Genomic DNA, 19,902 nt, shown 5'->3' with positions numbered 1-19,902 from the left:
TTGATAATATACATGTTTCGATGCTGTTCTCTAAACATCTTTTCTAGTTTAAAAAGCACATATGCCCCAAATGTTCAAAGCATTAACAGATCCAGTTGGCTGTCAGGGGCAGAAGCGCCTAGTGCTGGGTTTCTTTTATAAGATCGGCAGGCATGTCTGGGAGATGGGGGTGGGGAATTTGGGATAGGCCAGCTTGAGAATTGCCCTGCTAAGTCCCTCTCACTAGACTGATGTTCCTGAAGAGATGCCAATGGCAGCTGACTGCCCTCCTAGCCCAGGTTGCTGCCCAGAACCGCCTGGAGATGCCCACGGAGGCGCGCAGGTGCCCCGGCTTGACTCCCAGACTGGACTAGTATTGTCCCCCTCCCTTTCCCTGTCTCCACCCCTATAAAGAATGAGAGCTCTGTGGTGGCTGGAAGGTAACAAAAGGCTTCTAAAACCTGTCAACAATAAATAATCAGTCGATCTAAGAAAGAAATGGAAAATTTTATTCGAGCCAAATTTGCCGATTATAACTCAAGAAGAGCATCTCAGAAAGCTCCAAGAATTCTTTCACCTGTTAGAAGTCGAAGCACAGTAATACAAATTTTTTGAAAGACAGCTGTACATTAAATATTATTGACAGTTTACAGAATCCATATCTAAGTGCCATGTGACCCTCTATCAAGAATGAGTGTTATCTTTAAGAAGTCGTCTTACTGATGCCAGAATTTTGCTCTTTATGGTTAAGCAGGTATTTCTGCCGAAGGGGAGGTTCACAGAGGCTTGGTCCATGCCTAACGCAGATACGCAATGCACAATAGGTGGGGGAAGAGGAGGCCAAAGGGCAGATAAAACCTTGAAAGTTTACATTTTTCTTGCCCCCCAAAATACAAGTTTTATTTTACAAACCAAATCTGCTAGTTTGCCTGGCATACTACAGCCTCCAAATAGCCTCCACAAAGAACCCAACTTCCTCTGTAAGACAGTAAAAACTGAACGCTCCCTTCTCGGCTTACAAGGACAACCTGGAGAGGTTTCTCGGTTTCCAGCCCGCTTCTAGTTACTCTTGGTTACGAATATTCACACAAGCGAAGTGTAAAGTCTGCGTGGGTACTCATGGGCGCATGGTGTGACTCTGCCATCGCCGGGCATGTGTTGGGTTGACCAGTGCAATAATTCTTTAAGACTTCCAGTGATTCCCCGATCCCATATCGCGAGGCCCTGCCCCCGACCTGCGTCACGGTCTGTTTCACCTACAGTCTACGTGGCGCCCGAGCTTTGCGCATGCGCGAGGCGGAGCTGCCACCAACTTCCGGGCAGAGAGAGGCGAGCAAGGCAGTGACGGGTCTGGCCTGAACACCCCTTTCGGGCTCCTCCACTTGGGATCCCGTATCAGTCTCCAAAAGCAGGGCCCAGGCGGGGGGGAGGAGGCCTGCAGGAGCCGCCGCGGACTGCACTTAACCAGCCGGGCGCACCAGCCAGACGCGCCGCTCCGGGGCTGGGGGCGGGCCGCGGCGCCACGCCCCACGCACGCGCATGGGGAGTCAGCGGGGCCGCACCGGTGTTCACGTGACGCGGGGCGGTGCCCTGCGGACTGGAGGGAGGGAATCGCCGGGAGGGAAGCGAGCGGCGGGATCCGCGGTGGCGGTAGCAGCAGCATGGTTACGCTGTACGGGGGCGTAGAGGGGTGAGTGCGGTCCGGAGCGGGGAGGCCGGGAGGGGAGTCCTGGGCCACTCTCTGGCACGAGGAGAGGGGGCGAAAGGAAGGCCGTAGCCGGGCCGGCAGGCTGGTGACCTCCCGCCTCAGTGAAGGTTCGGCCACCTGGGCTTTGGGGCCTTGAGGAGGAGTGTGTGCAGGCGCAGCGGTTACCTTGGGTGCGCGGTCGTGTACTCTGCAGGCACTGTTTGCCACGGCAACAGCCCGGGGTCCCTCCTTTGTGTTTTGTGGCGGAAACACGCCCTTTTCTCCCACGAAAGACCCACTCCATCGGAGTTCTGCTGGAGCAACTCTTTTTTTTTTCTTTCCCCAATCCTGCTCCCTAGAGTTTTGCAGAACAGGTGTCAGGTGTGAAGTTGCTGGACTGGGGGTGGGGAGCGGGAGTGTGGTGGAATCCGGAACAGTGAGCTTTGCCAGAAGGTATCTGGGATTTAAGGGACATCACAGGTGGCGCAGTGGTGAATCCGCTTGCTGCTGCAGAAGACGCATTGGATCCCTGAGTTGGGAAGATCCCCTGGAGGAGGAAATGGCAGTCCACTCTAGTATTCTTGCTTGGAGAATCCCATGGACAGAGAAGCCTGGTGGGCTACAGTCCCTAGGGTTGCAACGAGTCAGAAGCGACTGAGCGCGGGGACACACAGACAGACACACACAGACAGACACACGACCTAAAGCTGGGGTGGTGGGAGTGCTAGCCTGTCCTGATGTCTGAAACCCCTCCATTTTTTTTTTTTTTTAATCCTCTCTGTTCTTATTGGCACTTAAGGCTCCTCACCCTAGATCCAGCCCTCTTGTTCTTGCATATTTCCTGCTGGGAAGCTTGTCTGCCAGACTTTTTGTAATAACTTTTCTCCTCCGTATCAGCATGGGCAAGACTCTTGCCCTGTCTGGGCTTCAGTTACCACATGTGTGAAGTGAGAAGAGCGATGAACAGAATGATCGCCAAAGTTCCCTGCCAGTGACAACATTCTATGAATCTGGGTGTGTCAGATCAGAGTAGAGAGTGGCTTTTGTCTGAGCTAGAGCATTTTTTAATCTGAGCTTGGACGACGACTACAGCAGTCACATCTCACTGCAGACACATGCATGGACCCCAGAGTCTTTTCTTTCACATGCATGGTTATGATCGATCTCTCCTGCCCTGTATCTATTGCAGTTTTTTAAACTAAGTACAGAAGTTTGTGTTCATCCTGGTCATATTCATGTGTAACATATAAACTTTTTTTCCAGTTTGTTAAGTTCTTTGGGGACAATGTGCCACCTCATACATTAACTACCCCTTTGAAACTTGTTGTCATCTTTGAGTTTGATCAGCAGGTCTTCGGTGTCCTCTTCTGATAGTCCTGAAAGTACTGATCAATAAAGAAACATACATCACACCACCACAGACCTCCCTCCAAACTACCATGTCCCAGCATTTGACCATTTAGTTGCTTAAGCAGGTATTAACTCTCCCTCCCATCTGGTCAGTGTCTCTCACAAGAGTGTCTTAAAGACCTTGGCAGCTGAAGCTGCTAAAGGCAACCTGTAGCTATTCTGAGAGAAGTAGAGAGATACTCAGTTCCTTTTATTTACCTGTGCCAGGTGTGAGGGTAAATAAATGATCCAGAGCTTGACCCCATGGAACTTGGAGTCTAGTGAGAGGCAGACAGGAAAACAGCTTAACACACTTTTAATACTGTGGAGTCCGGGGTGAGTGGGGTGGGGAACAGTGACACAGCTGAACTAATGGCGCTGTGGTGGCTGGCCACATATCAGAGGTTTCAAGGGCAAGGGGTCTTGGAGGATAAGTAGGATGCCCCCTAAGGAAGCTGAACGGGAACTGCATTTCGGAAGTCCAAGAGCATAGCAATCACCCAGCCACAGAGGAAGGTTTGGGAGTGGTAACTGGGTTTGCTGAAGCGATCTCCCTCACACTGGGCTCTGCCTGTGACAAGGACTGCAGGTTTTTGAGTTAAGACTGAGTGCCCCCTTGTGTTCTGTAGGGGAGGCACACGATCCAAGGTCCTTTTACTCTCAGAGGATGGGCAGATCCTGGCAGAAGCGGATGGACTCAGCACAAACCACTGGGTAAAGGCCACACTGAGGGGACGAGTAGGCTTGATTGTGGTTTTATCCTCTGTAACTCCTGTTAAGGTGGTGGCTGGGGCTCACTTAGCAGCCTTTGGGGCAACACAGGTCATGCACGCCTTTGTAACTCCTCCTTCCCTTGATTGGGGCCAGCTGATCGGGACAGACAAGTGCGTGGAGAGGATCAACGAGATGGTGAACAGGGCCAAACGGAAAGCAGGGGTGGATCCTCGGGTTCCTCTCCGAAGCTTGGTAAGTCTGGGTAGCGCTTGGGAATTAGGTCACAGCAATGCTGAGATGGTGAGTTTGAACTGGAGGAGCCTGGTGACTGCAGAGGGAAAGACATACATTCTTGTGGCTGCATTGTCACCTACAAGCCACAGGATTGGAAGAGCAGAAGGCTTTGGAGAGCCCTGAGGCCTTGGTTTGAATCCCAGCTTTGTGACTCAACATCTGGGTGGCCCTCGGCACGTTACTTATCTTGTCTAAGCCTCAGTTTCCTCATTTGGGAAATGCAGATAACAGTAGCTACCTCAGTTGCTGGGAAAGTAAAATGACATGATACATCCCAAAGTGGTTCGCACAGAGCCTGACGCATGAGCGCTGGTTAAATGTTAGCTCGTATTCCTGGCTCAGAGCTTACTCGCAGGTCACTGTAGCTCTGGCTTCTCCCTGGACGTGTTTGTGAGATGTCCTGCAGGCATGGCCAAACCCCATGCATTCCAAACCAAGCTCCTCCTCCGCTTGCTCCTCTGCCTGGTTTTTCTAAGGGCACTGTGTCCTTCCCAGCTCCAAACCTGGCAGTGTTGACTCCCTTGTTTTGTCTATGCTCCATCCCGGTTCTTGCAGCCTCAGCCTTCTGCTGAGGCTCTGTGGGGTGGAAGGAGGACTGGGCTGCATGAACAGGGAAGGCCCAGCTGTAGAAAGCAGGGGCAGTCATCAGGAGGGGAGGGGGTTGAGAAAGGAGCTGGGTCTGGGCCTCTGCTTGCTCGCTCACCTCCCGCGTGGCCTAGGGCCTATCCCTGAGCGGTGGGGATCAGGAGGACGCGGTGAGGATGCTGATGGAGGAGCTGAGGGACCGATTTCCCTACCTGAGTGAAAGCTACTTAATCACCACCGATGCCGCCGGCTCCATCGCCACAGCTACGCCGGATGGTGAGGAGGTGGAGGGAGGGGTGAGGTTGAGAACCGGTTTTCTTGGGGAAGCCCCTTAGGTGTAGCTGGCAGAACTTGACTTGCAAATGTCTGGGGAGCAGCCTCCACCATGGCCCCCACTCCTTTCATTAGCAGAAACTTGGTAGAGCAAGGACTGGGCAGAGGAGGGAGGGCAAGAAGGGTGTCTTCATAGGAAGTGAGAAAGGAGTCAAACACGAGGGTCCACTGCAGAGGAGGATTGGGCCGTGCAGTGATGAAGCCGGTGGGGACAGCGACAGTGCTGAAAAGACACTGGGAGGAACTGTGTGTTGGGAATGTAAAAGCTATGGCATCATGAGATGGCCTGTTTTGCCAGCTGTACCATCTTGGAGAAGTTACAGAACTCTCTGAATTTCAATTTCCTCATCTGGAAAATGGGGCTAATTGTCTTCTTAAGGTGGTTTAGGGTCTTGAATGTGTAGCACCGTGTGAACAGGGTCTCACACCGCCCCGGCACACGGCAGGGACTTAGTAAAGCAGGTAGTCACTTGAAGGCTGGCTGGGCAAGGAGACACAGACTCGGGTTCCTCTTTGGAAAAGGGCTCTATATGACTGGGGTTCTTTTGAGACCCAGGCCCTCAACCTTCAGGCAGGAAACTAGCTGGGCTGGGTTTTCTCTACAAAGCTGGGTGGTGATCCCTTTGCTTGGGGCTGGTCTCTGTCCTTTCTCTCCTCAGTCGGAAGCTGGGAGCTCTGTGCAGAGCCTCAGCCACGCTGAACCTCCTGTGCCCTTTCCAGGTGGGATCGTGCTCATCTCTGGGACGGGCTCCAACTGCAGGCTCATCAACCCCGACGGCTCTGAGAGCGGCTGTGGCGGCTGGGGCCACATGATGGGAGATGAGGGCTCAGGTGAGCTCACGCCGACTGGGCCTGTCCCAGGGTCCTGGACCTTCCCTCCCTGCAGCTCTCCATCTTCCTCTCCCCTCAGCCTGAAGACCCCTGGGGACTCCTGGGGGGACAGCGCCTGAATCTGAGCACAGGGTAATGACTAAGAGATCATAGAGATGCAGTTGCTGGGCGAGTGGCAGGCCCTGCTCTTCAGCAGTAACTTGCACCCTGGACTCAGATTCATGCCTCAGCATCACAGCTGTTGCTTACCTCTGTTGACCTTTGGAGGGAACTGACACTATGAAGGTTAGGGCCATGGATGTCAGGAGATGCATGATAGTCTGCTAGTGGGAAAAGGGTATAGAAACTCCTCCCACCATCACTTCTTTATAGGTAGCAGGTGTAACGTTTTCATGAAGGCCGTTATGGTCTGGTTCCTGGCAGTGATGACAGTGGTTTGAGGGGCAGCTGGCTGACCCAACATTTATATGAGGATGGGAGTGGAAGTGACACGGCTTCACTTGTTCTGTCTCCTCCTCCAGCTTTCTCTTATGTGGGTCAGGTACAATTTAATTAGAGGACCCCAGACTGGGAATCGGGGCACCTAATTCTCTGTAATACCCAACCCTGTCTAGGTCTGAGTTTCCTTCCCTGTGAATTTGGGGAGATTGCCCCGTCTTCTTAGTCCTCTCTGCTCTCTGCAGCCTACTGGATTGCACACCAAGCAGTGAAAATAGTGTTTGACTCCATCGACAACCTAGAGGCGGCTCCTCATGACATTGGCTATGTCAAACAGGCCATGTTCAACTATTTCCAGGTACTTGCACCCAGTAAACATGCCCGTGTGGATAGGACAGCGGGAGACTGAGCAGGAGTGGTCACGGGAGAGGGACTGGGTGGGCCAGGGGAAGTCAGGCTGAATTGTGGGTCAGAGCTGGAGGATGGAGAAGTCGTCAGTGGGGACAGGATTCAGAATGAGGTGGGTGCTGCTTTCCCCGAGTGTCAGGCATGAGGAGTGGGGCCAAACTAGACTTCATCCTTGGGCAGCTAGACTCTGCGGGGAGGTGAAGGCAGGTGCCATTTTAGGATAGAAGGAGAGGTGCAGGCTGAGATTGGGAGCCAGTGCACACAGACCCAGGGGCAGCAGCTTCGGTCTGCCCAGGTACGCTGGACCGTGAGCCACCTCTGGCCTGTGTGGTCAGGGAGGAGAGCAGCTAAAGAGGTGGGCAAGGAGAGTTCTTGGGAAGGTACAGCCTCCCACCCAGGGCGGCAGGGATTGACTGTCCTAGTCTGGGCTGTGCTCATTTGCAGCGGGTTAGGAAACAGCTGCCTTTAGCTACACCAGAGGTGGACGTGGGGAGAAGAGAAGGGAAATCAGTTTATTTGATAGGCATCTCTCTGGCTGAGGGCCCTGTGAGCAAGCAGGGATCTCACCTGACTCAGCAGATTGGTTCTGAACTCCACTAATATGTCTGCTCCTCTCTCTCTTATCCTTTAGTCATTAAGTTGTTACAAAGATTAATAGACAGGGTGTGTGACATGCTTAACATGCTCAGATTTTAGCGCCACCCCCCCCTTCATTTTAGTAATGTTGTCTAGGGAGTCCCTTGTTCTTTGGGACCTTCAAAGGCGTCACAGGTGTGTAAGTTTGTTGTGGTAGAAGATGGACCTGTGGTGAAATAAATGTGTGGGGAAAACAAATCAGTTTCTTCTCGATCTACCCTGGGACATTTAAGGGAGAGGTGCGGTGAGCAGTAGTCGTTAGCACCTGAGGAAACGGCAGAGCACTCTTTGGTGAGACCAGACTGCTCTGCGTTGTGTCCCAGCGACCCCTAAAGAGCAGTAGATGCCATGCTGGGGAAAACAGAACTTTTCTCAAACGACGCATCTTAAATCCTTGTACTCTCTCAAGCTTAAACAAATGTTACTCCAGCTTTTCTAACAGCAGGGACAGCAGGAAGGCCACCTGGGTGGGCAGACGGGGAATTTCCCTTTGCCTCTGCTGACTGTCTTGTGCCTTCTCTCTGTCTCCCAGGTGCCAGATCGGCTAGGAATCCTCACCCACCTGTATAGGGACTTCGATAAATGCAGGTTTGCTGGGTTTTGCCGGAAAGTTGCAGAAGGTACTGGAGATAGGGCAGGGTTTTATCTGATTTTGTTCTGCAAAGACCTCCCTATAGGAGGATGGAGTAGGATTCAGATGGGGATTGGAAGTCAGTTTCCCTTTGACCAAGTGACCTTAGTTTTCTGCTACCATGGGCCTTGGTACTGGTAGGCCATAGGGTGGAAGCAGAAGGATGCTCAGGCTGTGTGGACAGGTGTTTTATGTTGCCTGTTTCTCTTCTTGACAGCTGGCTCGTGCAGGCTGTATGTCTATATCTGAGACATTCATGAAGCAGTTATCCTTTGGGCAAATGTATAACTTTCTTCTTTAACTGGTGATACCCAGAGGACTAGGGGATCACAGAGAGGTTAGGCACATTTGCTTAAATGTCAGGAGAAGTTGAGCGAGGTCTCGTGTGTCTGCACATTGCTTTTTCTCCACTGTACAGGCCATGCTCCCTTAATTTCGATTCCTGCAGTCTCAGGGCATTTAGGGCCCCCTTAGATCCTGCTGGCCTGAGGCCCTTTCGGAGCAGAGCCAGGAAGGGACTGGGCTGACCAACAGCAGACTGTTGGAGGCGGGTGGCGGGCCCCGGCAGCTGTACCAGCTGTGCTCGAGTTCTGGCTTCCCGGAGCTGAGAGACCCTCAGGGAGAGACTGAATGGCTCAGTGAAGGTGGAGACGGACCAGGCACCGGGGGGCTCCCTCTTGAGGGCCTGGAGTGAGCCCCCTCTGTGCGGGACACTGTTCTGGGGTGGAAGTTCCTGGTGGGGGTGGGGGAGTGAGGACGAGAGGCCCCCCCAGAGGCTGGCTTACCCGCCCGTCAGCAGGCGCGCCTCGACTCTGACTGAGCCCTCGGCTGGCCACGGTACTCCTCCAGGCCTGCCCTGCAGCAGAGAAGGAGAACAAGACGGCAGCTCCCTCGGTACTCACCCGCTCTGTTTCCTCCTCCCTGCCCAGGTGCTCAGCAGGGAGACCCCCTTTCCCGTTACATCTTCAGGAAGGCCGGGGAGATGCTGGGCAGACACGTTGTGGCAGTGTTGCCGGAGATTGACCCGGTGAGTTGAGGGGGAAACGGAGGTTGGGAAGCTGCTGACCCACACCCGGCTCTTTCCTGTTAGGATGAGGTTGTCCCTTCAAACTCTGTGTAAACTGGATACAGCTCTAAAGTAACTGAGGGTATGAAGAAAATTCTGTGGGAAGTCTGTAACCAAAACAGGGCTTGGTTCCGTGCCTGCCCTTTGAGGCCGGTCCCGTGGTGTTTGTATATGTAACAGATTGGTTGACTGTCGTGTCGTGCTGTTGCGCCTGGTTCAGTCCTGCTTTTGTCCCTTCCCCTCCCTTCTCTTTCCTTGCTCTCTGTTGCTCTTTAACCCATTGTCCCTTTTCCTTCTTTCCTTTGCCTTTTAAAATCTATTTTCCTCCCTTTTTTCTTTTTCCTTGAGTCCACCTTCTGGCTCTTGGCTAGAGGGAGAATGTCTAGGGTAGGTTGGGTTGGTCCTAAGAAACTGCCCCCTCTGGCGTCAGCGAGGCTTGGTCGCCCCCAGTTTCCATTTCTGCTTTCCGCCAGGTCTTATTCCAGGGGGAGATGGGCCTGCCCATCCTGTGCGTGGGCTCTGTGTGGAAGAGCTGGGAGCTGCTGAAGGAAGGTGAGCATGGGCTGGGGGCCCTGTGGGGATGGGCAAGGGCGAGGGATGGGGCTGGAAGGCGGGTGGCCTGGGCAAACTGCCTGCCTCAGGGAGGACTTGGGACCTGGGCCCTGAGGCCTGGACCGGCTACTGATGTCTCAGGCCAAGACCCTCAGCCTTCACGCTTCCGGGGAGCCTTTTTTCACTGTCCCATCCAGCTTCCTTAAACTCTTAAAAAAGTTCTTTTCCAAAGGATTTACTAAATAAGCCCCGCCTTTTGAAAATTAAAGACAGATCTAACTTGAAGTCGGAGCTTCTGACCAGCATGTCGTGACAGCCCAGTCATCATAATCCTACCTAGAAGGACAGAAGTGTGCCTTCTGCTATCTCACAGCTTGTGTAGGTGGCTCTGTGGTTTTCATGACATTGCGGTAGCTCTAGGACCCAACGGAACCCCCAGGCAGCAGGGGGGCCTCGGGCTCCAGGATCCCACAGCCATCCCTGGGCTCCCACTCTCGGCTGCACCATCTGTGAGGGGTTTGGCAGATGGCTCCCCCACAGGAGGCTTCCGGGCCTGGGCCTCTTCTCTCCCTCCCTCTGTCCCCACCTTTTTCCTGGTCTCTTATCTCTGTCCTCTGCATTCTTTTCCCCAGGTTTCCTTTTGGCACTGACCCAAGGCAGAGAGATCCAGGCTCAGAACTCCTTCTCCGGCTTCACCCTGTTGAAGCTTCGACATTCCTCCGCCCTGGGCGCGGCCAGCCTTGGGGCCAGGCACATCGGGCACCTCCTCCCCATGGACTACAGTGCCAATGCCATTGCCTTCTACTCCTATACCTTCTCCTAGTGCACCGGCCCTGGCTTTATCCTCTCTAAGCAAGCCCAGTGGACATTGGGTGCTCGGAGGCAGGAGGCTTTTTCTCCTTTTCCTTTTTTTTTTTTTGTAAAAAAGAAACACATAAAAGAAAATAAATGCACTTTAACCACTCCCCAGCTGGACTGTTATCAAGCACATTTGCTGTGTACATCCTCAGCTTACTTGCCAGCAGGTATCCCAGAGGGCTCTGAAGTGGTTTTAGCTCGGGGTGTAAAGCCCCCCACTCAGATGCTTGACCTGTGGTCTGCAGTCTGCTCACCACGTGGTTAGATAATCCATCTATGTGTTGCTCCCGCCCCTCATGCTAGATACTCATATGCTGTGTGGCTGCCAGTTAACCTGTGATCTCAATTTTCTCCTGTCAAACTGGGTAAAAATCCCTTCCTGACCATGTTTAGTGGAACAAAGTGTTCTCCATGGGGAACATCACCAAGAATAACTTGAGATATATCATAGCCTCTCTTGATAGTTCCTGTAGGATTTAGGGGACAGCAGACAGTTCTAATCTGGGATACTTGTTACCTCGCTGGATTTGGTACTTAATAGGAAAACAGCACAGTTTGCAGTTCTTCTGCTTCAAAGAGTTCTGAAGAGGTTGTGAGAATGGCTGAGCTCCAAGAAGGCCAACTAGACGCAGCTAGGGTGACTGCTGGCCTGGCTCCCATTACAGGATGACACTTCCTATTTGTCATGTGGCACTGGGAATGAACTGCTGAGGAGCAGACATGATTTCCTGTCCTCTGGATACTGCAGTTTGATTGATAAAAACAAGCCCAGAGATTCCTGTTCTGTCCATGCTGCGTGGAGAAGACTGAAGACAGAATCTTGAGCTAGAGTGGCTGCCTCTCTTGAGTGTCTAGATTGTAAGCTGTTAGAAGGCACGGATCATGTCCTAGACATCAGTTCTCAAACTTCTGTGCATCAATTATTGATGAGCTTGTTTTAAACTTAGATTTTTCCCCCTTTCATAAGCTGATTCAGTGGGTCAAGGATGAGGTGACATGGTGTTTTCATTTCTACTGAATACTTCGGGTAATTTCTGCTGCAGAGGTCCCGGATCTGCCCTTGAGGGAGCTCTACCCAGTAACTTTGGCGTTCTTATTAGGCTTATTTCCCAAGTCAGATGACATTGTTAACTTCACTGTCTAGAGCAGAACTGTGGTGGCTTCAGTCCCATCAGCCTAGCTCAACACAGTAAGAACTCAAGCCAACTCCATTCTGGAGGGACAGTCGGCTCTCTAGGTATGGTTCAGACCTCTGGGGTCAGCTCTCCCTCAGTCTCCAGTGCATCCTCTGCCAACAAGCGTGCGGAGTCGGAGACACAAGCAAAGTGCCTTCACTCCATCTCAGTAACACAACTGATGAGCCATGAACTTTGGAGACGTCTTCACATGACTGCAGGACCAGGGTCTAACAGTATTTTGGATTTAAAATCTTACACTATTGGTGAAGAATTTAAATAAGACATATTCATGTTCTTCAGGGAACAGCCATCACTTCATACCATTGTCAGGACCCCACTATTCAGTTGAACAGTGGAGGTCTTATGATCACAGCGAGGAGCACAGCTTGACTGACTTCAGTGCCAACTCGTGAGTGCTCACTAAATACTAGTTGAAAAAATAAAGGCAACAGTAAAGTGTACAAGGTCAGAGGTGTCCCTGTTTCCTTTGGCCAAAGGAGAGGTGATGGGCTAGCTTATTTTCCTGTCAGGCTCTGTAACAGACGTTGCAGTACAGAAGGTCATAAGTGATTTTTTTTTTTCATAAGTGATTTTTAATGAGATTCTCCTTTAAATTTATAATCTCCTTCCCTAATAAGATAGGATAAATGAATGGGGTTCCATACTGCCAAGCCACTGGGAATGCATGTATTCATCTGAGCTCAAGAGCCAAGCAAGACAGCTGGGAACAAAAACTGCACTTGAAAAGGCCAGCGTTGCCTCACTCTACCTGCGTTATCTTGTGGACAGCATGGTCTCATCTGCACCACCCAGTCAGCAGACAGTTACTGAAGTGTCTGCCAACTGTGATGAGTGCTCTGAAGGTTTTTAATATAGATTAAAAATATGAATGATACCCTTATACTAACAAAGTTTGGTGAAAATGTATGGACTGTACTGTTTACAGTATCTGTACTTTATTATACTTAGTTTAATGAAAATTTTGAATGAAAGTTCTAAATGATACACATCTTAAACGCTGGGAATCATTCAGGCCCTGTATAGATAACTGCAGTATCTCAAAAAGCTGTAAATAGGCAAGTCAGCTCAGATTTTTAGAAACCTGATTGTAAGAAGGAGGCAAAGAAAAGCACTCAAAACCCATTAGCTAGGGTCTGAACTCCTGATCTTTCTACCATATAAAATAAAGCCTCTCAGGGCATCAATGGGAGGTTCAAGCCAGGTAAACAGTAATAAACTAACCTCCACAAGAGCAGGAATGATGCCTGCTTATTACCCTCAGCAGCCCTGGTGCCTAGAACAACGCCAGGTACCTAGCAGGCTCTCAGACTTGTTCAGTAGTTGAAAGGCAAATACAGAATCCCTTTACTTGTTTTCTAGAGAGGAGTACGTTTTGCCCAGGAACAGGAAAAATAACAGCTATCCTTCAAGCTCAAGGATTTCCTGTTATCACCTCTGTTCAAAGGTACTCACATTATTGCCAATATTACTACCATGTATTAAGTGCTGATCATATGCCAGGCTGTATTTGAAATTAAATTTGGTCAAATTTTCATAATAGCTCCAGAAAGGTGGTATACCTTGACAGATAAACAGGTTCAGGCCAGAGGCACTAAGTGATGGAAATGGGATTCACTCAGGTCTGACTTCCAAGACAATGCTCTTAATACTTTGTAACACTTTTTAGAGTGGAAAATTGTGCAACTAAAACTGATTCATATTGAGACAAAATCACACACACACACACACACACACACACACACACCTCCTCTAATATAATGACCCCACTTAAGGAAAAACAGTACCACTGCCAGCAAATGCATTTTATTCTCATTTTAATGAGATTTTCAACAGCTGCCACTTTGTTTGTATAGCAAATTTTTTAAAAAGTAACTTTTTTCCATTATGAAAATTATTTTCTTCAATTTTAAAGCTCTGCCCCTCCCACAAAGAAGTATTAACAACTACCATGTAATGTATATATAGGAAAAAAAGGAACAGAAACAGCTTTTAAACACCTGAGAAATAGGGAAAAGGTCCAAAGTCCAGGCCTGGGCCTGCTGGAGGTGCTGAGCTGCCCTGGCCTTGTCAGCACTTCACCATCCACACCAGCAGATGCACAGGCCGTGCACAGACCCGCTGGGATGTACCACAAAGTTCACTCCCTTTCTCCTCTTGACCGCCTCTGCTGGCTGTCCTCCTCTTAAATTGATCCAACAAAGGCAGCATGATCCTAACACATGTTCAGCTTTGTAATGGAAATAACATTGTTTAAGTTCAGAGATTCCTCTGTCTAGCTGAGGAGAAAAAAATATCCAACACAGTATTGATGGTTTCATTTCTTTCCACTCAAACACATGCTCATTAACTTGTTAATTATCAGATGCTTCAGAAGCCTGACAATAGACAGCATGAAATTTTCATACAAAAAATAAGTTGCAAAATTATAAAAATTTCTGCAGTAGTTCAGGCTCCACGTGGAGCTTCTGATGACAGAGCTGGTTCTGAGAAGCAGTTCCTTTGACAGGCACAGCAGCTCCCCCATGAATCCTATGTTCTCAGGGTTCCATTTAGACCCCAAGAGGTTGAAATCCAAGTTTAGTACGACTCCCTGCTGACAAAATGTGGTATATCCATCATTGGAATATTATTTAGCAATAAAGAACAAACCAGTAACATGTCATAAATTACATGTCATGGATTAACCTCAAAAATACACTAAATGAAGTAAGCCAGATACAAGAGACCAGATTGTATGATTCCACTGAGATTATGTCCAGAAAAGGCAAATTTATAGTAATAGATTAGTGGTTGCCTAGAGCTAGGCAAGTACCATGGGTGCCATGTAAACAGACATGAAGGATCTTATTGAGGGGGATGAAAAGGCTCTGAAACAGAATTGTATGTCTGTGCCACTCAGGAAAGTTATTAAAATCACTGGCTTGTACACTTGAAATGGGCGAACTTTATGATAATATGCCTCAATAAAGGCGTTAGAAAAAAAAGTCCCTGTTTTGGAAACCACCTATCAAGCATTAAACATTTCCGAAGGCCCACAATCAACAAGAGAGATTCTTAATTAGTGTTGAGTTACAGAGTGAAAACATTTTCCACAGCCTAGAATGTTTCCTTACTATTTTACAATATTAAAAGGGAGCCAGTAAGAAGGTAGGGCTGGGAAAGCAAGCTCAGCAGACCTCACAAATGAGACTCCTGATAACAAAACACAAAGAGTGTTTTTCTTTAAAGATAGTGCATCTGTTCCTTTGTAGATTTCTCTTCTGTCCCCTGGGGGTAGGGTGATGAACCTGTAACACCCTGTAGAGATCAGTGTAGGTAGCTGTCCCACTGTATGACACCCCCTCTCCCCCGGCAAAATCTGGGCTGTGGATCGCTATGGAGGACTGGGCAGTGAGACCAGGTGGAGCTAGTGTGGTAAAGAACCTGACTGCCAATGCAAGAGACTTAAGAGACTTGGGTCCGATCCTAGGCTGGGAAGATCCCCTGGAGGAGGACATGGCAACCCACTCCAGTATTCTTGCCTGGTAAATCACAGACAGAGGAGCTTGGTGAGCTATAGTCCATAAGGACTGCAAAGAGTCGGACACGACTGAGGCGACTTAGCATGTACACACGAATAGTGTGAACTCAGGACACAGTGAGCCATGTACAGAGGCTGTGTAGGAAACCTGAATATGTCCCTGGGTCAGCCTCCTATTCCTCTGTCCTTTATCACTAGTGGCAGCTTCAAGATGGGAGAAATAGAAGATTAAAAACAGAGGGGAAAAAACCTTACTAAATTGTGACTAATCAAGCCTGTGGATGAAATCTGCAAGGCAGCAGAGCAGTGGCCGCAGAAGTACACTGTGTGCCACACGGGGACCAGGACCCAACATCTGTGTGGGCAGGAAGAGGGGAAGCGATCCACATGGTTCACATAAAGGCAGGAGGAAACCAACATTCCTGATGCTCACCAGACCTCAGCCAGTCCTCCTGCTCTCTCCACCCTCTTCCCAAATGAATGAGCTCTACCTCTACCCCAGAAGAGAGTGGCCAGGGATATACAGTCTTTCCCAATTGCTCTCCAAATCTTGGTCAAAACTGTCAGGTCTCTGGTTGACCTCATACATCAACATAATCCAAATCAAACACTATTAAAGGTGATGCCAGAACCCCAGCGAAGAACACTTGCCCCCGCCCACCTCGGCAGTGTGGCGTCCTGGGCCCCCGTGTTTACGTGCCGGCTCTGCAGATGCCAGGACCCCAGCGAAGAACACTTGCCCCCGCCCACCTCGGCAGTGTGGCGTCCTGGGCCCCCGAGTTTACATGCCGGCTCTGCAGATGCCAGGACCCCAGCGAAGAACACTTGCCCCCGCCCACCTCGGCAGTGTGGCGTCCTGGGCCCCCGAGTTTACATGCCGGCTCTGCAGATGCCAGGACCCCAGCGAAGAACACTTGCCCCCGCCCACCTCGGCAGTGTGGCGTCCTGGGCCCCCGAGTTTACGTGCCGGCTCTGCAGATGCCAGGACCCCAGCGAAGAACACTTGCCCCCGCCCACCTCGGCAGTGTGGCGTCCTGGGCCCCCGAGTTTACATGGCGGCTCTGCAGATGCCAGGACCCCAGCGAAGAACACTTGCCCCCGCCCACCTCGGCAGTGTGGCGTCCTGGGCCCCCGTGTTTACGTGCCGGCTCTGCAGATGCCAGGACCCCAGCGAAGAACACTTGCCCCCGCCCACCTCGGCAGTGTGGCGTCCTGGGTCCCCGAGTTTACATGCCGGCTCTGCAGCAGCGCTAATGCAGAAGTTTCCTTTGGTTACTTCTTCACACAACTTTCCTCCCTGACATACATGGATTTACACTCTGAGGTCAAAGTGTTTGACTGACCTTACTTCCCAGCATCTCCAAACGCAAGACAGAACTTTGCCATTATAGTAATACACAATTTGAAAAATGCTGATTACCTCTAAAAACACTTTAAAGTCATAATTAGCATTGTAACTTTAATAAAAGAGACCCCAGCTGTTTTGACTTTGGAAACTAAAGGTGCTGCAAAGGTCCAGCCTTTTCCTTACAATTTTTTTGGGTTTGACCTTATGTGATATCCTAAAGTCAACTGCTGCAGTCAGAAACTGGCCCAAAGACCCAAAGCTGCAGGTGCTCAGACCCAGGCTATATCCATCAAATTCTCTGTTGCAGTTCAAAGGGCTGGAGAAACTAAAAGGCATTTCTTTTGTTTTTTCTCCTTGAAGAGCAAGAGATAAAATACTTTTCATTTTGGAGTTTAAGAGTCCAATAACCACAAAATCAATCACTAATAAAATAACATTGGGACCAGTCAGAATTACCAATTGTTAAAAATACATGTTCTGTTTCTATACTTAAACTCCCAGTTGCCAATAAAAACAAAACAAAACAAAAACTTAAAGAGTAGTGGCTTAAACTCAACATCAGAATCATCACTTATAATAATACCAGCCTCATCCTGAAAAGGTAAAGGTATCTAGTCTGGCTTGCATCCATAACCTCTCCTAAGAGGAAAAGTCTGAGTCCAGCCTTTCTTCACTGAAGACCCAGTAAGACCCACATGCATTTCCTGCTAAGGAGCTGGCAAACTGACTACAGCTGGACCTGTGGTCTGGGTGACAACTGTGCTCCCACCTCACAACATAAAATAGATGGAGAAAAGTTAGAATGCAAGAGGAACCGTTAGAAGCATAAACATACACATTAAAAAGGAGGTCACACTGCTAGTCGCTTCCTGATCCTGGGGTCAGCAAATTGTGTCTCAACAGGACTGGAAAGGCCAGTCCTCAGTGTGTCACTGCTTATCTGGCAGGAAGCTTTCTTAGTCCTGACCAAATATGCCTTATGAGACCACACTGACATCCAAGATGAAACCCCACAGCAGAAGGGGAAGCAAGCCACTTGGACCGTACCTAACAGCTTAGCCTATCCTGCTGTCAGAAGGGCACGCCTTCGTCAGGATGAGGAGACGGCTCGATGCAGATCTCTGAAGGACTTCCCAGACCAGGAGCCACGTAAGAAAATCCGCGGTCCTCTTTGTGATGGAGACACCATGGTCTAGAAAATGGCTCCTTCTGCAATCCCAACACACTTTCACCAGCCTTTAGAATTCTGAGCTTGGACAAGTTAATGCAGACTGAAGGAGGAACAGCAGTCCTGGAAGAGAGAGACCTCTGTTTCTACACTTCCAAGGTCCTCGCCTTATCAGAGGCAACCATTCCAGCTGAAAGCTGAAGCTGGAATTAAGACATTTCTTTATTTGTAGCCCTCCCTGATCACAAGTTAAAAGAGTTTCATTCTCTCAAGGTAGAGGCTTTGCAAATTCAGGAGCCCATCTGGCAATACGGGCTCATATTTTCAATCTGACATTAACCTGCGGCTGTCAGAAAAGTCAGCAAGGGACCTCATAAGAAAAAGGAGAAATTCTTGTTTTCCAGACCCTAGTCCTTTCCTTCCAACCTCTGTCCCATAAACACATACTGAATTTACAGACTTTATTCAAGTTCCGTGATCTTTTCCTGACAGGCTTGTCACATAAGACAGTGGCAGTCATACAGAGAGGCCACTGTTCTCCTCAGGCCCCTGCCAGTCCTTGCCCATCCTGGGAGAACGGCCAGGACCAGAACACTCTTTTTTAGACCTGACTCTGCCACCAACCTCTCCAGCACACAAAGGCATCTCCTGGTGCCCAGCTTAGTTCCTTATGAGTATCAACAACCAAAACATCTGTGACCTGTGGGCAGGAAAAGAATATACCCAGAAAGTTCAACCTAGAAAATGCAAAAAGCTGGGTGTGTGGGAACAGCAAAATTTTATAACTGCTGAAACTGTCCTGGTGCATCACACAGTCACAGGGTCAAGCAGGACTCACTCTCCTAGGCTTTTCTGGAGTCCTTTTGCATAATTCTGTAAGGTGGGGAGACGCATCAAACTGTGAACAGAGCTTCTTGCTAGCGTTCTGAAAAATACATGGACTTATAAAAGTACACAAACCTTTCTAAGGAAAGTAAGATACAGGTAGATGAAGTTTTCACAGGACCAGAAAAGAACTGTCAAAATAAATTAAAGACAATAACTATCAGGATTCAAGGATGATCTCTCCAGACTGAAGCTGATGGCCAGCACTGCATGCCTCTCACACACCTTTGGTAACAGTCTCTTCTTAAAAACAGAATAGGGTTCGGGGCAGAAAGGAGACAGGGGATTAGACACCATGAGAGTCGAGGTGGCAAATCCACCCTAGAGCTCTTTTACCTTGTAAATAATGAGTCTGATGGTAGCTGTAAACAGAAGCTTAAGAGCAGGTCAACAGTAAATCAATGACTCAAGTGACACCACCATCCCAGTCCTCTCCTTCTATATTTTCATTAACCATCAAAAGATGGTTGATGAAAGTTGGTTTATCAACCATCTTAAGTACTGGTAAACCAGTACTTTTAAGCCTGTGTTTTCTTGAATGGGGTTCAGGCAAGGAGACATGGGCTCAGCAGGCCAGTGGTAATCCCAGCACATTGCAGGAAACCCCCAGGGGTCGGGGAGCTGTGTACTGTGGTTTACAACACCTGCTTCTTCCAACTGTCCCTCTTCCCATCCAGCTCAACAGACTGAATATGTAGTGTTCCAGGTGTTCACTGCCCTTGGTAAGTAGACAGCAGGGTGGGTAGGGCATCTTTAAACACCCAGATTTTCTTGGTCAGCTTATTCTTTTAAACACACACAAGAGAACATTCCTGATGAGGGCATGGGGAAAGATTGCAATTTCCCTAAATCGAAAAGCTAAAAAAATAATAGGAAATTGCTTCAAATGAAAGTCAGTAGAACAAACGAGAAATACTCAGAGGCTTGTAGAGAAAGACTGAGCACATCAGTTACTCTAGTCACAGTGTCAAGTTAAACCACTGCTCCCTTCCCCATGTGCACCCCCTGCCCATCCCCCCTCTTCAGCTCCGCCTTCCTGTGCAGCGCTGTCCCCGGAGGTGGGGACAGACGAGTCCTCAGAGCTTCCTGTCAGCTCAGTACTTCACTCCTGGTATAAATTCCTTGGCATCCGGGTTCAGGTTACTTTTGCTCTGAAATAAGAACCAAGAGATAATAAATCCCAAGGCAAGCTGCACTTTAGCACTTTAAAATTCATTTTCTCCTTGCTTCTGTTATTACCAGCACCTTCCTCTCAGCCCAAAGGAGAGAAGAAACCGAATCCCTTGCAACTCAGGCCATTATTACTGGGCTGTTGTCAGTGGCTCCTGAGGAACTCAGCCCCTGCTCACCTCGTTTTCTCCTTCCTGCTTTAGACTCCTGT

At 49.5% G+C, this 19,902-nt stretch overlaps 2 protein-coding genes across 2 annotated transcripts in view; one reads left to right on the top strand and one right to left on the bottom strand.

The window, feature by feature from the left end:
• Positions 1-1,271: 1,271 nt before the first annotated feature.
• Positions 1,272-10,512, top strand: NAGK (N-acetylglucosamine kinase). Its single transcript, XM_020872818.2, has 10 exons — positions 1,272-1,669; positions 3,685-3,769; positions 3,923-4,021; positions 4,783-4,924; positions 5,702-5,812; positions 6,496-6,608; positions 7,827-7,914; positions 8,855-8,952; positions 9,465-9,543; positions 10,176-10,512. Exons 1-10 carry the CDS (start codon positions 1,641-1,643, stop codon positions 10,364-10,366), a joined length of 1,035 nt encoding a protein of 344 aa, XP_020728477.1. The 5' UTR covers positions 1,272-1,640; the 3' UTR covers positions 10,367-10,512.
• A 2,875-nt stretch (positions 10,513-13,387) lies between these two features.
• Positions 13,388-19,902, bottom strand: part of PAIP2B (poly(A) binding protein interacting protein 2B) — a 40,693-nt gene continuing 34,178 nt past the window's right edge. The window contains exon 4 of the mRNA XM_020872803.2: positions 13,388-19,672. Coding sequence (XP_020728462.1) covers positions 19,616-19,672 — 57 coding nt within the window. The 3' untranslated portion in view covers positions 13,388-19,615. The remainder of the gene's footprint in view (positions 19,673-19,902) is intronic.

The sequence above is a fragment of the Odocoileus virginianus genome, chromosome 2 (assembly GCF_023699985.2).
Source record: "Odocoileus virginianus isolate 20LAN1187 ecotype Illinois chromosome 2, Ovbor_1.2, whole genome shotgun sequence".
NCBI classification, from domain to species: domain Eukaryota; kingdom Metazoa; phylum Chordata; class Mammalia; order Artiodactyla; family Cervidae; genus Odocoileus; species Odocoileus virginianus.
This window is presented reverse-complemented; position numbering and strand designations above follow the sequence as displayed.